The 16,882-nt window shown below is 40.5% G+C and overlaps 1 protein-coding gene across 1 annotated transcript in view; it reads left to right on the top strand.

Annotated features, from left to right (window-relative positions):
- The window catches only part of LOC131478013 (zinc finger protein 334-like), a 59,141-nt gene that overhangs the window by 16,165 nt on the left and 26,094 nt on the right, over positions 1-16,882 (top strand). The window contains exon 2 of the mRNA XM_058655113.1: positions 15,781-15,838. Coding sequence (XP_058511096.1) covers positions 15,803-15,838 — 36 coding nt within the window. The 5' untranslated portion in view covers positions 15,781-15,802. The remainder of the gene's footprint in view (positions 1-15,780; positions 15,839-16,882) is intronic.

Below are 16,882 nucleotides of genomic sequence, written 5' to 3'. Positions count from 1 at the left end.
GGACCCTGTGTCTGCTTGGGAGACCCTGAAGAAGCTCTTGCCTCCTGGCCCCTGGCTTCAGATCATTTCAGTTCTGGCTGACTTGTGGAGTGAACCATTAATGAAAGATCTGTCTCACTGTCTTTCCTTCTCTGTGTAAATCTGAATTTCCAATATAAGTAAATAAATATTTTTTTAAACACAATTTTGGGCCTGGCGCCCTAGCCTAGCAGGTATAATTCTCTCCTTGAACGCCCCTGGATCCCATATGGGTGTGGGTTCTATTCCCGGCAGCCCTGCTTCCCATCCAGCTCAGTGTTTGTGGTCTGGAAAAGCAGTCAAGTACAGCCCAAAGCCTTGGGACCCTGCACCACGTGGGAGACCCTGAAGAAGCTCCTGGGTTTGTTTTTCTTTTTTTTTTTTTTTTAATGCATTATTATTGGAAAGCCGGATATACAGAGAGGAAGATCTTCCATGTGATGATTCACTCCCCAAGTGAGCTGCAACGGACCGGTGCACGCCGATCCGATGCTGGGAACCTGGAACATCTTCTGGGTCTCCCACACAGGTGCAGTGTCCCAATGTATTGGGCCGTCCTCCACTGCTTTCTTAGGCCACAAGCAGGGAGCTGGATGGGAAGTGAAGCTGCCGGGATTAGAACCGGCGCCCATATGGGATCCCTGCGTGTTCAAGGCCAGGACTTTGAGCCACTAGGCCGCGCTGCTGGGCCCAAGAAGCTCCTGGATTTGTACCAGCTTAGCACCAGGCATTGTGATCAGTTGGGGAATGATCATTGGACACTAGATCTTTCTGTTTCTCCTCCTCTCTGTTTATCTGACTTTGAAATAAATATTTAAAAAAGCAATTATGATTTTAAAAAGAATCAGTATATTGTATACTGTGTAGATTGGAACTGTTTAATTGCTTCAGATTGCTCTCTGTTAGTTTCAAGGGATGATTCTGATTTTAAACAAATTCTAGTGAATTTTGATCGGCATGTACTTGAATGCTATTGTAAGATACGGTGCAGTATTTGGGTACATATATAGCATAAGCTGAGTAAACCAGGTGCCCAGGCTTTGTTTCGACAGCACAGGGGGTCTCCCATTCCAGTGTCCTGCATAAGCTTATATTGTGAAGTGTAGTCACCACACGCTGGGATGGAACCCTGGATCTTGTTCCTTCTGTCTCACTTTCTTTGCTAGCTGTTCCACCTCCTTCCTGTCCCTGGCCCCTTCTTCGCAACCTGGAATAATCACCATTCTAAGTCTTATCATATCCAGCATCATGTTTTTTTTTTGCAGCAAATAATATTTTATTGTTTCTAATGGTTGAAGGTAGTCTCGGCATTCATTAGGTTGCACTATTAATAAAATCAGGGGAAACAACATCTAAATCGAAAAGAATTGTATCTTCATTCCTATTTCTGTGCCTTTGATTTCCTTGTCTACTTCCTTTGTGAAATTATTAAATCAAATAACAGTGAAAAGTTGACATTTTAATTTGTTACATATCTTAACGGAAATATATTTATGTACCCCAATTGAGGTATTGTGAGTTGTATTGAAATATTTGTAGCTCTGCTAAACTTACATATATGTACAATATTGTAATGTAAATGTGGAACTTTACTGAATGTTTTCCCTAAGATGATGTTAATGATGATTATCCTTCCTACTGCTTATGTGGAATATTTTGTTTGTTGATTGGCATCTGTTGCCCATTTTCTACATCCTCAGGTTAAGTTCACTTTGATTATCATGTGTGGGACTATTGGTGTCTTTGGATTGATTTTACGTCTATTATTTTAAGAATATTAGCTTTATTTTTATCAGGTATACTAGTGTAGGATATGTTTAATTGGATTTCTGGGATATGAAAGGTTATTTCAGAAGATGCATTAACAAATAAACCTACCTAAGACAAATTGTGTTGCAATGGAGATTATATTTTTACTGAGTCATTCCATTGTGTTTTTCAATTGAAAACACAGTCAGATGTAGGATAAGATCTCCCAACTGGTGATTCAGTCTAGTTTTAAATCTAAATATTGATAGGCCCAGGAAAAGTTTAGAATTGTTTTCTGCCTTTCAAATGTTTACAATTATTCTAGAAACATTGTTGTTACTTTGGTAGACTTTAGTAGGGAAGACACCTGGTATTAATCTTTGGTTCGCAGTTTTTATTCCTGATTCAATGTTGCTACTCAGTATTGGTTTTCTGTTTTTTTTTTTTAAGTGTTTATATTATTGGAAAGGCAGATACACAGAAAAAGAGATACATACGAAAGATCTTCCATCCAGTGTATCACTCCTCAAGTGGTCTCCATGATCTGAGCTGCTGAAACTGAGCCAATGCAAAGCCAGGAGCCAGGAGTTTCTTCTGGGTGCCTCACATAGGTGCAGGGTCCCAAGGCTTTGGGTCATCCTCTACTGCTTTTCCAGGTCAGAGGTAGGGAGCTGCATGGGAAGTGCAGCAGGAGGGATTAGAACTGGTGCCCATTTGGTATCTTGGCACATGCAAAATATCAATTGTTGTGGGCCCTCAAGCATTTTTTTTTTTTTTAGATTTAATTATTTTAATTGGAAATACAAATGTGCAGAGAGGAGAGACAGAAGAAAAGATCTTCCAACCAATGATTCACTATTGAACGGCTGCAATATCCAGAGCAGAGCTGTACTGAAGCCAAAAACTTCTTCTAGATCTCCTTGCAGATGCAGTATCCTAAGGCATTGATTGGACCACACTCTACTGCTTTTCCAGGCTACAGGCAGGGAGGTTGATTTCAAGTGGAGCACCAAGGACATGACTGGTGCCAAATGTGATCCTGGAAAATGCCAGGCAAGGACTTTAGCCACTAGAATAAGGTGCTGGGGCCCTTATCATATGTTTTAGATTTATTTTTTTGTTGTTGTAAACTCAGATATGTAGAGAGGAGGAGAGACAGAGAGGAAGAGCTTCCATGCATTGATTCACTCCCCAAGGGGCCACAATGCCTGGAGCTGAGCTACACTAAAGCCCGGAGCGCAGAACTCTTTCCAGGACTCCCACACAAGTGCAGGATCCCAAAAATTTGTGCTATTCTTGTCTGCTTTCTTAGACCACAAGCATGGAGCTGGATGGGAAGCAGGACTGCCGGGATTAGAACAGGAGCCCATATGAGATCCTGGCACATTCAAGGGGAGGACTTTAACCATTGAGATATCATGCTGGGCCCTTCTTATCAGATTTTTAATGTCTTCCTGATTTAGTTTGATAGGCTAGTACATATCCAGAAATTAACCATTTCTACCAAGTTGTTTATAATTAGTGTTAGTTGTCCCTAGTGATCCATTGTTTATTTTTTTTTGTCAGTGAAGATTTATATATCTATATGAAAGGCAGAGTTATAGAGAAAGAGGGAGAGTTAGAGAGATCTTCCATCTGCTTATCCCTCTCCAAGTGACCACAGTGGCTAAAGCAGGACAAAGTGGAAGCCAGGAGTCAGTGGCTTCTTCAGTTCCCCCACATCAGTACAGGGACTCAAGCAGTTGGGACATCCTCTGCATTCCCAGGTGCATTCTCAGGGAGCTGGATCAGAAAGGAAGCAGCCAGGACTTGAGGTGGAATCCACATGGGATGGTCACACCACAAAGAATGGCAGAACCCACTCTTGGACAGACAGCCCTGGGCCATTGTCCATGCGTGGGAGCAATTTTTGTATGTCCCTTTTTCCTTTTTGATGTTATGTACTTGACTCTGCTTTTCTCTTCATCTATCTAAACGGTTATTAATTTTGCCTTTAAACACAATCAATGTTTCCATTGTCTTCAGTTTTGCTTAATAGAGTTTATTCATTTCTTCATGAATCTTTATATTGAGTTTCCTTTTACTACTGCTAGATTTGGCTTTTTATTTTTGCAGGGACTTGAAGGTCAGTCCTTAAGTTGGTTATTTGATACTTTATTATTGTTGTTTAGGTGTTCGGCATTGAAAGTCATGACCTTTGGTTTCTATATCTCTGAAGGTGGTGGGTTCTTTCTCATTGCTGTAGGAAGGAGTAGAGTATGTGTCCTGAATCACAGTCATTCATTTCTTGTGGTTCTAATGATTGAAAATTGCAGAGCAAGATGAGACTAGGTTTGGTTTCTCCTGAGGTCACTCCCTGGCCAACTCACAGCCTCCATGGTGTTTCTTCTGTCCCTGAGTATCCTTATAGGAACTGAAATCAGCTTGAAATGAATTCACATTGACAATTTTTTTCTGGTAATTGCTTTGTTTGTAAATATATTTTAAGCATTTATTTATTCATTTTTATTAGAATATCATATATAGAGAGGAGGGGAAACAGAGGAAGATCTTCCATGCACTGAATCACTCTGAATGAAATGGGAGAAAAGGCCAGACCTGAGCCAATCCAAAGCTAGAAGCCAGGAATTTCTTCTGGGTCTCTCACATAGATGCATGGTACTAAGACTTTGGACCATCCATGACTGCTTTCCCAGACCACAAAGAGGGAGCTGACGGGAAGTGGAGCATTTGGGCCTAGGACGGGGCTCATATGATATCCCAGCACATGCAAGGTGAGGACTAATGGCACTAGGTTACCACACTGGACCCAGTAACTACCTTCTTAAAAGTGCTGCTTAAGGCTCAGAATCAGAGCCTAATAGCTAAGTCTTATGAAGTGCCAGAGACAGCAAATGGAGACATATTTGAAGAAAAATCAAGATTTGATCATGGCAGGGAGACTCAGTGTTACTGGAACCTAGAGCTGGTTCCTCCCTCCGCCATCATGACCAGGTCAAGAGGGAACTGCTCTCCAGGCAATTGCAGCTGAGAACACAGACCTCCACCTCCTGCTGAGTGCCAGCAGAAGATGACATCACCATTTTTTCTGTCCTCAGTTACCTGTTGTCATAACCATGCTCTGCTGAGTGGTGCGAGAGGAATGGGCCCAGGGCCTGCAAGGGTTATGAGGCTCTTATTGAGCATGAGGACAACTGGAACCCATCTTCACCATGTGCTGTGTGCACTGTGGATGAATCTAAATAGAAGCAGCACATTTGCAGTGACTTTGGATTGGGAGTATTAAGGGTATTATGGATAAGTCCAAAGAGGACGCTTTTCTTTCCTTTTATTTCTTTTTTTAATAAATCTGCTTTGTAAATGTATTTTTATTTGAAAGATAGCATTAGAGAGAAAGAAGTAGAGACAGAGAGGGATCTTCCATCTGGTGGTTCACTCCCTAAATGTCCTCATTAGCTGAAGGTGGGCTGGTCCTCGTTAGGAGCTTGGGCTTTCTTCCAGCCCTCTGACATGAGTAGAGGGGCCACAAGGACTTAGACTATCCTTTGCTGCTTTCCTAGCCATGAGCGAGGAGCTGGATTGTAAGTTTAGCAGCCAAACCCAAAACAACACCATATATGATGCCAATACCGCAGGTGGATGCTTAGCCACAGGATATTGGTTCCATCTTTTTGTATGGTTTTGTTTTAGAAGCAAGGAAGGAGAGTGTGGAGAGAGAACTCTCAGAAGCTTGTTCCCCACCCAAATTCTTGTACCATATTAGACTAAGTTAAAATTGAGAACTAATGAAGCAAGCATTGCAGCATAGCAAGTTTAGCCAGTGATTTGGATTCCCGAGTGCCAGATCAGGATTTGGCTACTTGTAATTAGCAGCTTCATTGTACTGTTCTGGGATAGACAGCAGAAATAGCCCAGTTGCCTGGGTTTCTTACCATCCCTATGGGAGCATGGATAGAATTCCTCATTTCATCCCAGTCAATCAAGAGTCCCAATATAACATTAACAGCAATTTGTAACATTATGGAATTGACATGGTTTTGCATAACCAGTATGTTAAAAAAAAACAAAAACAAGTTCTTAACCACAACCTATGATTTGCTCATTGACATTTCAATTCTAGTTTGTATACAGGACCGGCTGCTATATAACTTAAAATGGCTATAAGGTACCATTCAGCTGTCTCGTGTCTATTTCATTTTAGTATTTAGCCATTTGTTGTGTTGAAGTATAATTTTACTGATAATCTAGACTGGCTTGTAACTCCAACAAGACATCTGTCAACAATTAAGGTGCAGAACATTTTTTTTTTGGGGGGGGGGGTGCAGGAAAGTCCCCAACACCACGGTGAAGAGTGACTAATCTTCATGTCCCACCCAGCGAGGCATGAGCAAATCCATGCCAGCTCTAACTTTGGACCAGAAATGGTCTCCCCAAGAAACTGTTCAACCCATCTGGACAATAAGTACCTGGACTCTATGCTTGGTATATGTTTGCAAGGAAAGAATCTTGATTGAATTTGAACTGTAATACTGCACCAAGGTGGAGGAATCCACCAGGGGGGAGGGGCGTGGGGAGGGGTGGGGGGATTCCCAGAGCCTATGAAACTGTCACATAATGCATAATAATTAATAAAAAAAAGTAAAAAAAAGTAAAAGTAAAAAAAAAAGAATTCCTCATTTCTAGCATTGGCTTGACTCACCTTGGCTCTTATGTGTGTGGAGCATGAGCCACCAGATAAAAGCTCACTTTGCATTTCAAATCAATGGAATCAGTGTTAATAGTTGGAAGCTATGTATTAAATGTAAGTATCCAACCTAGCTGAGAATCTGCTTGAACTTCACATTTCAGGGATGTTGCAGGTGGCGTTGTGCAGGCAGCTGTGATTGAATCAGGTGTGGTGCTTGTATTCAGAGCAGGCAATCTCTGTTGTGTTGATGTCAAGCAGAAACTTTACCACTATGGTCAACTCCAACTGTTTTCAGAAGATAAAACTTGATGAAAATTGATGGTGATAATGATGATAATTTAAAAAATGTGAGTTTAATTTATACATTTTCTGATGAGGTCTACAGAGATGATTTTTGACATTGTAAAAGGATGCAATAAATTATTTCAAAATTTTCAAGTGTTTCTTAGTGTGTCAAACTCCAACCCAAAGTTGTTTTACATCCAAGAGCTTTAAGGGTAAGTGATATGTATTTGTCTTTTTTTTAAAGATTTATTTATTTTTATTGGAAAGTCAGATATACATAGAGGAGGACAGACAGAGAAGAAAATCTTCCGTGCGATGATTCACTCCCCAAGTGACTGCAATGACTGGTGCTGCAGCAGTCTGAAGCCAGGAGCCAGGAACCTCTTCCAGGTCTCCCACAGGGGTGCAGGGTCCCAAAGCTTTGGGGCATCCTGGACTGCTTCAGGCCACAGGTATGGAGCTGGATGGGAAGTGGAGCTGCCTGGATTAGAACCAGCGACCAAATGGGATTCCGGGCACATTCAGGGTGAGGACTTTATCCTCTAGGCCACGCCGACACCAGGTCAAATATGTTTGTATTTTTAAGAATGGTTTTAGAATTAATTTTTAAAATATTTGGTCAGATACCAAAGTTCTATGAGAATATTTTTTGTAGTCATGAGTGAAATAGACTGTCCCTTGGGGCTCCCTTTGTGGTTTAGTGTGTTAGACCACTGCTTGTCATTCTGCAGAGGATACAATTTTGCAGTGCTGGGGAAGGGACAAACCCAGAGTCCAAGGAATTTAATCATAAAATTAAAAATAAAATAGAAGGGAAAAAAAGAAGTGCAGCGCCCATTGTACCTGTAAAAATATCAGTTTTGGGCCCGGCATGGTGGCCTAGCTGTTAAAGTCCTCACCCTGAATGTGCCTGGAATCCCATATAGGCGCCGGTTCTAATCCTGGCAGCTCCACTTCCCATCCAGCTCCCTGCTTGTGGCCTGGGAGATCAGTTGAGGACAGCCCAAAGCCTTGGGACCCTGCACCTGCGTGGGAGACCCGGAAGAGGTTCCTGGTTCCCAGCTTTGGATTGGCGCGCACTGGCCGTTGTGGTCACTTGGGAAGTGAATCATCGGACGGAAGATGTTCCTCTCTGTCTCTCCTCCTCTCTGTATATCTGACTTTGTAATCAAAATAAATAACTTTAAAAAATCAGTTGTAGAAGTGCTTTGTTAAGTTTTCTTAATTGAATTGAAAAAAAAAAAACAATTAGTTATTTGGCCAAAAACATTTTTAAATCCATGCACTTGAGTTTTCACTTGGAAACCTAATACAGTGAAACATTATGCAAGGATATCAAAATAAGTCAATATTTTAATTATATTTTCCATGAACTTTTTGAAGTAGACTCATACCTTCTGTTAGATAAATAGATAAATAGAAGCCTCTCTGAAGGCATTCATCAAAGAGATTTGGGTGGAAATGTCAAATGACACTACTTGTCTAATTTTTCTTCTGTCTTGGAAAATATTTGTTCCTGGGATAGATCTCATTTGGCCTGGATGGATAATCTCTTTGATGTGTGGCTGGATTCATGTGCTAGTATTTTCTGTGGGCTTTTGCATTTCTATTGATTGGAGACATTGGTCAGTAATTCTCTTTTTTCACTGTACCTTTCTTTGATTTTGGTTTTAAGAGAATGCTGGCCTCATGATTTTGGAAGGTTTCTGCACTTTCCATTGTTTAGAAAAGTTTAAGAAGAGTTGGACTTATTTCTCCCTTAAATTTGGTATAATTTAGCAGCTATGCCTCGTGGTCCCATGCTTTGTTGTGCGAAGGCTGTTTGTTACTGTTTTCACCTCAATCTCAGTTGGTTGCCTAATGAGATTTCTGTATTTTTATGTCAGATTTGGTAAATTGTGTACATCCAGAAATCTTTGTATATCTGTAGTATCAATTATAGTGTCTCCTTTTTCATCTCTGATTTTATATTATTAGTGTGGGCCTCCTTCCTATTTCTGGTTTATTAGACCAGTAGTTTTTTAATTCTCTTTCTTTTTTTTACATTTTTAAAAATTTTATGTTTTTATTATGATGATTCTCATTTTATGATACAGTTCCATAGGCCCTGGGATTTTCCTTACCCACTCCCCAATTGCTTCCCTCCTCACTGAGCTCTCCTATATCATTACTGTAGTATAGTTCTTCATAAACAGACATATGCCCATCATTGCAGGCTTGGACAGTGGCAGAGAGTGCAGCATCCTATTGTCAAGATATAGTAAACAGTTTCATTGGGAGTTCATGTTTGTCTGGAAGTAGAGATGCATACTGCATTGTATCCTCACATCTGGATTTGATCATCAGCATTGCAGTTATCATATATCCTCTAAAATGAAAAGCCACAATACAAAATCAACAACAGGAAGAAAAATGGAAATTTATAATACTTGTAGCTAAATGTTACTAGATATATTCTCCATTACACAGTTGCTGTACATACCATTAAGTGAAAAGCCACACAACACAACAACAGCAAGGAAACAAAATGAATCAACAACACCATGAGGGCCTGGCAGCGTGGTTTAGCAGCCAAAGTCCTCGCTTGAAAGTGTCCGGAATCCCATATGGGCGCAGGTTCTAATCCCAGCAGCTCCACTTCCCATCCAGCTCCCTGCTTGTGGCTTGGGAAAGCAGTAGAGGACGGCCCAAAGCCTTGGGACCTTGCACTTGCGTGGGAGACCTGAAAGAGGTTCCTGGTTCCCAGCTTTGGATCGACACAGCATTGGCCGTTGTGGTCACTTGGGGAGTTAATCATGGGATGGAAGATCTTCCTCTCTGTCTCTCCTCCTCTTTGTATATCTGACTTTGTAATGAAAACAAATAAAGCTTAAAAAAACCCATGAAGTTAAATAACATGCTATTGAATGAATAATGTGTTGCTGAAGAAAGCAAAAAGAAAATCAAGAACTGTCTTGAAGAAAATAATGTTACTGTATGATCTATGAGACATTGAAGAATTTAATGGAAAAGAAAGTGTTTTGAAGAAATAAAACTGTCAGAAATATAAATCCATGTGATGGAGTTTCCACTCCTCTTTCTTAGTGAGATGTGTCCCTTGAAGGCAATAAATCAATAGGTTTTGTATTATTAATCCAGCCTACTAATCTAGGGCATGATGTTTGTTTGATGAGCTTAAGCCATTTACATGCAGGGTTAAAATGAATGGGTGGTAATTTAGTCCTGTTAGTGTCACAATGGGTTGTTAATTGATTTAGTCTTCTGTTATTTGACTTGGCTGTTGTTCACATTGTCTTGGGTTTTGGTTGGTTCTATTCCTCTTCTCTGTTGAGAGAGCATCTTAAGTGTCATTTGCACGGCAGGTTTGGAAGAGGCAAATTCTTTTAACTTTTCTTAACTTTGCAATAATTTTATCTCATTTTGGACCTTGAGAGCTTGTTTGGAGGTTCTGGCAAGGGACCGCAGCTACTCGTATACCCTTGCCCGAAGACCGGTTCTCCTCTAGAGGGGATGGTCATCCTCTGCCACCAAGCTCACAGCGAGTGGTAAGCGAGGAAGCAGACACCCACCTAGCCAGCCAGATCAGCCAAATCAACCCTGGTGATCAATGGGATGAAAGACCACAGCCAGATCGCCCTCACATCGAATTTTATCTCATTTTGAAAGACAAAGGAAAGCTTTTCTGGGTATGTTACCCTGGGTCGACAATTTTTTTACTTTTAGAAACAGGAATGTGTAACTCCATTCTCTTCTGGACTGTAGAGTTGTTGAGAGAGGTCTCCTGTGAGTTTACTTGGCATTCCTTGGTATGTCTATCGATTTTTTTACGTACACATTTAAGAATCTTTTTTTTTTAAATGTTTGATTGAAGAGAGGTTGATGATTATGTGTTGTGATAAAGACCACTTTTGTTTAAGGCTGTTGGGAGTTCTGTGCTTTTCCTGGATATTGTTTTCCCAATTCTTTCTCTAGATGAGGGAAAATTTCCCTTATTTTTTAATTAAATATATTTGTAAACCCAGCATCACTTTCTTTTTTCTTTCTCTGCATATATTTCATTTTAAAAATTGAATAGACAATTATTCTGTTTTTTTAAGTTATTCATTTTTATTACAAAGTCAGATATACATAGAAGAGGAGAGACAGAGAGGAACATCTTTCGCCCGATGATTCACTCCCCCAGTGACTGCAATGACTGGTGCTGTCCCGATCTGAAGCCGGGAACCAGAAGCTTCCTCCAGGTCTCCCACATGGGTGCAGGGTCCCAAGGCTTTGAGCCATCCTCAAATGCTCTCCCAGGCCACAAGCAGGGAGCTGGATGGGAAGAGGAGCTGCCTGGATTAGAACCGGTGCCCATATGGGATCTCGGCGTGTTCAAGGTGAGGATTTTAGCTGCTAAACCACACCGGCACTGGGCCCTAGACAACTATTCTGCAACACTGGCACAGTAACACAGATTTGGCATTAAACAGGCAAAGAATATCTGCCTTCTATTGGCTGCTTTTCTCCCAGGAGTAAAACATTTTCTTTGGAACTAGGCAACCTTGGAAGATATCTTCAGCTGGGATAAATAGTCTTACTCTTTTTTCATTTCATTTCATTTTTAATACTGTTTACATAGTTAAGAGGGATACATGACCTTGTGGGACTCTAACAGATAGAGGAGGGTTGAAGTATGGAGGATAGTGGGTGGGACAAATACTTCAAATTTTTTTCCTGTGTCCACAGCGAGGGAAGGGGAAGTGGCCACATACCTTGTTGTCAAACTACTTCAGCATGTAAGGATGGGGATTGGTCATTGAATGATGTGGGGAAGAGTCTTTTTAATTTTGTTTCACATTTTACATTTTATTATTATTATCATTTTATGATACAGTTCCATAGGCTCCTGGTATTTCCCTTATCCCAGCCCCAATTCCCCACCCAAGCCCCCAGTTCCTCAATATCATTACTGTTGTATAGTTCTTCATGCACAGTCATATGTCCATCATTGCAGGCATGGACAATGGCAGAGAGTCCAGCATCCTAATGTCAAGATATAGTAAACAATTTCATTGGGAGTTCATGTTTGTCTGGAAGTAGAGATGCATGCTACATTGTATCCCCACATCTGGATATGTTAGTCTCCATTTCATAGCTACTAGACATCCCCTCAAATGAAAAGCCATAATACGAAATCAATAATAAAAGACAAATAGAAATTTACAGTGCCATGAAGTTAAATAACATGTTACTAGATATGATAGTCTCCATTGCACAGCTACTATACATCCCCTCAAATGAAAACCCACAAAACAAAATCAACATCCAAGAGACAAAAGAAATTATCAACACCACGAAGTTAAATAACATGCTACTAAATGACTAACGTGTGGCTGAAGAAATGAAAATCAAGAACCTTCATGCTGAAAATGACCAGCATCGCTTTCTTGATCTCCCACTTGATGATTCACACCCCACGTGACCCCAGTGCTGGAGTTGTGGTGAACTCAAGCCAGGAGCCCGGATCCTCTTCTGGGCCTCCAACGTAGGGTCCCATGGTTTTGGGCTGTCCTCTGCTACTTTCCCGGGCTACAGGCAGAGAGCTGGATGGGAAGTGGAGCTGTCAGAATATGAACCAGCACCCATATGGGATCTGTTGCATGCAAGGCAAAGACTTTAGCTGCTAGGCTAGGGTGACGGGCCCCCAGTAAAAACACTTTTCTTTTTTTTTTCATAGAATTTTTTTATTATTATTATTTTTAATTCATTAATTACATTGTATTATGTGACAAAGTTTCATAGGTACTTGGATTCTCCCCACCCCTCCCCAAACCCTCCTACCATGGTGGATTACTCCACCTTGTTGCATAACCACAGTTCAAGTTCAGTTGGGATTCCCCCATTGCAAGTATATACCAAACATAGAGTCCAGCATCTTATTGTCCAGTCAAGTTAAACGGCTTCTTAGGTATACCCTCTCTGGTCTGAAGACGGAGCCAGCAGAGTATCATCCCAGTCAATTAAAAGCTCCAACATACCAGCAAAAATTTACATCATTATGGAATTAATTGACATAGTAATGAGTAACCAATATGTTAAAAGTAAATGCGAATTCTTAACCACCTTCTGTGATCACCTCATTGACATTTCAACTTTAGTTTATACACAACATATAACATACATAACATAACATGTTATACATAATATATCATATTAAATTAAGGCAAACATGTGTTACTTAACCTTTTGGGATTGGTTCATTTCCCTTAGCATTATGGTTTCCAGTTTGGCCCATTTGGCCACAAAGAACTGCATTTTGTTTTTTTTTAATAGCTGAGTAGTATTCCATGGAGTAGATGAACCAAAGCTTTCTTATCCAATCCTCTGCTGATGGGCATTTTGGCTGTTTCCATGATTTTGCAATTACTGTTTGTGCTCCTGTGAACACAGGAGTGCATGTTGGTTTCTCATAAAATAAGTATTCTGGACATATTCCTAGGAGTGCTATAGCTGGGTCATATGGTATGTTGAATTTGAGTTGTTTGAATGTTCTCCATACTGATTTCCATAGAGGCTGTACCAATCTGCAGCCCCACCAGCAGTGGAGAAGGGTTCCTTTTTTCCCCGCAACCTCGCCAACAAGTGTTGTTGGTGCTTTTATTCATGTGGGCCAGTCTTACTGGCGTCAGGTGGTACCTCATTGATTTTTAATTTGGATTTCCCTTATTGCCAGGGAACTTGAGCATTTTTTCATATGTTTATTTGCCATTTGGGTTTGTTCTTTTGTGAAGTGTTTGCCCATTTCCAGTGCCCACTTCTTGAGTGGCTTGTTTGTTTTGGTGTTTTGGCTGTTTTGTAGTTCTTTGTATATTGTGGAGATTAGCTCTTTATCGCCTATGTAGTGCGCAAAGATCATCTCCCATTCTGTGGGTTGCTTTTTTACTTTGTTGATTGTTTCTCTACCTGTACAGAAGCTTCTTAGTTTGATGAGGTCCCATTTGTTTATTCTGGTCTCAATTTCTATTGCTTTTGGAGTCCTTCTTAGGAAGTCAGGACCTACCCCTAGATCTTGCAGAGTATTTGCAACATTTTCTTCCAAAAGTTTGAAGGTTTCTGGGTGTAGGTTTAGATTTTTTATCCATTTAGATTTGATCTTGCTGTATGGTGAGAGATGTGGGTCTATCTTTTTGTTTCTACAGGCTATCAACCAGTTGTCCCAACAACATTTATTGAACAGACCTTTCCATTTGCTTGGCTGTATCTGTGTGGGTTCCCTTCTGATGTTTCTATTCTGCTCCATTGATCTTCCTCTCTATCTTTGTGCCAGCACCAGGCTGTTTTGATAACCACTGCCCTATAGTATGTCCAGAGGTCTGGGACTGTGATTCCCCCTGTTAACTTCCTGTTCTTCAGAGTGGTTCTGGCTATTCGTGGATTTTGTGTTTCCAGATGAACCTTTGGATCATTGTTTCCAGTTCCATGAAGAATGTTTTGGGCAATTTGATTGGAATTGCGTTGAATGTATATATTGCTTTTGGGAATATAGACATTTTAATGATACTGATTTTACCTATCCAGGCGCATGGGATGTTACTCCATCTTTCAAGGTCTTGTTCAATTTCTTTTTTAAGCGGTGTGTAGTTTTCCTCAAATAGGTCTCCTACATTTTTGGTTAGGTTAATTCCCAGATACTTCATAGTTTTCTCTGTTATTTTGAATGGTATTTTGCTGGTTAGATCCTTTTCCAACTTGGGGCTGTTTGCATACACTATGGCTGTTGATTTTTGTTCATTAATTTTGTACCCTGCCACTCTACCAAACTCTCGTATAAGTTCTAGGAATCTTTGTGTTGAGCCTCTTGTCTCTTCTATATAAAGAATCATGTCATCTGCATATAGTGAAAGCTTGACTTCTTCATTTCCCATTTGGATTCCTTTGATTTCTTTTTCTTGTCTTATGGCCTCAGCAAGTACCTCTAGGACTATGTTGAATAGCAGTGGAGAAAGTGGACATCCCTGTCTTCTTCCAGATCTCAGTGGGAAGGGTTCCAGTTTTTCTCCATTTAGTATGATGCTGGTGTTGGGTTTTTCATATATTGCTTTGATTATGTTGTGGATTTTTCCATCTATGCCTACCTTGGTTAGGGTTTTTAGTAGGAAGTGGTGTTGGATTTTGTCGAAAGCTTTTTCTGCGTCTATTGATACTCTCCTGTGATTCTTGTTTTTCAGTTTTTGGATGTGGTGTATCACATTGATGGATTTCCTTATGTTGAACCACCCCTGCATTCCAGGGATGAATCCTACTTAATTCCAGATGAATGATCTGTTGGATGATTTTTTGAATTCTATTGGCTAGGATTTTGTTGAGTATCTTAGCATCAATGTTCATCAGAGAGATAAGTTTGTAATTTGAGTAGTAACAACAGTTGCAGAAAAAAATAAGTGAGTGCTTAGCATTCACGTCATTATTATTATGTAATTTTCATTGGAAAGTCAGATTTACAGAGAGGAGACACAGAGCGAAAACACTTCTATCACCTGGCTCACCCTTCATATATCCTCACTAGCTAGAGGATGGCCAATCCATGGCACAAGTAAAGAGTTTTCTCTAAATCTCCCATGTGGGTGCAGGGTGCCAAAGTGTTGTGCCATGCTTGACTGCCATAATTTGACATTCTGACAAACAAGCAGTGTGGTAGAATAAAAATGTAGCAGTCAGGATATGAATCAGCACCCATATGGGATCCTGACTCATGCAAGGTGAAGACTTTTAGCCACTGTATGCTACGGCACCATGTTCAGCAACATTTTTAAAGAAATAGTAGGTGTTTTCATTAACCTAATGATATCTTGAGTTTCATCACTGCCAGTTATTGTAATATTGATACTGGTTCCGGGAAATTTTCCTGGCACTTTTAAAGCACTACTCTTGCCCATGTGTTTCTCCAGGCATTGTGTCTGCTTCCTGCCTTGACATTACTTAGCCCAGTGGGAATCACTAAGGAGATTGGGCACAAGCAAGAAAAACTCATCACTCCCTCTGCCCACCTTCTCTTGCAGGTGTAGCCCTGCAGCCCGCTTCATGCTTCCAAGGCTGGAGAACACACATACACCTTCAGTAAGTTTTTATTTCTCATCTTGTTTTACATTACATTTTAGGAACTTTACGATGGTTTGTAAACTGAAATGAAAAGGCAAGTATAAGAGCAAGAAGACAAAATTGTTTTAACTATGATATTGGAGCTGTCTAAGCTGATTGAAACTTTCCCTTGAGGTTTTCTGATGCCATAGCCAAGACATGGTTATTACTACATGATTAAAATGGAAACTAAGAATTTGTTAATGACTGTAGGTTATCAAGTTTGAAATGGTGTTTATTGATCATCCTGTTTATGTATTTTAAAGACTGACTTGCAGAAAGAGAAGGAGACAGAGACAGACATGTCTGCTGTCTGCTGATTGATTCTCCCAGTGGTCACAGTGGTCAGAGCTGGAACATGTCACAGAAGAACCAGGAGGTCCATCGGAGTCTCCCAGATGAGTCTCCCACCCAAGTGCTTGAGTCATCTGCCACTGTTTCCAATTCACATTGATTTAGAATTGGATTGGAAGTGATATAGATGGTAGCTTAGGCTGCTATGCCACAATGCGATTTCCTACTGAAACGTAATTTTGCTATTGCAAGGACTTAAGGGCTTAGTTTTTTGATTTTTTTTGAAAGATTCATTAATTTGAAAGGCTTGTCTACAAAGAAAGAAAGAAATAGAGAGACATCTCCCATGTGCTGGTTTGCTTCTCAAATAAGCAGAATGTGCAGAGATGAGCAAGTCTGAAGCCATGAGGCAGGAGTATTGTCCAGGTCTGCAACTTGATTACAAGTACCCAAGTGCTTGAGCCATCCTCCACTTCCTTTCCAGGCCTGTTGTTAGGAAATTGGGTCAGAAGTGGAGCATCCAGGATGTGAATCAATTTCCAAGTGGTATGCCAGTGTTTTTATTTGCTAACCATTGGGCTGGGTCCCTGTTGCATTCCTTTGATTTTCATTTCAAATACAAATTTTCTGAAAAAGGAGAGAGAGAGCACTCTTCCAGGTGTAAAATTACTTTCCACTTAGCAGCAATGGCAAGAGGCAAGTCTATCCAAAGCCAGGAGCCTCTTTCGG

The sequence above is a fragment of the Ochotona princeps genome, chromosome 26, assembly GCF_030435755.1.
Source record: "Ochotona princeps isolate mOchPri1 chromosome 26, mOchPri1.hap1, whole genome shotgun sequence".
Classification (NCBI taxonomy): Eukaryota; Metazoa; Chordata; class Mammalia; order Lagomorpha; family Ochotonidae; genus Ochotona; species Ochotona princeps.
The sequence above is the reverse complement of the archived record's forward strand: the minus strand, read 5'-3'. Positions and strand labels throughout refer to the sequence as shown.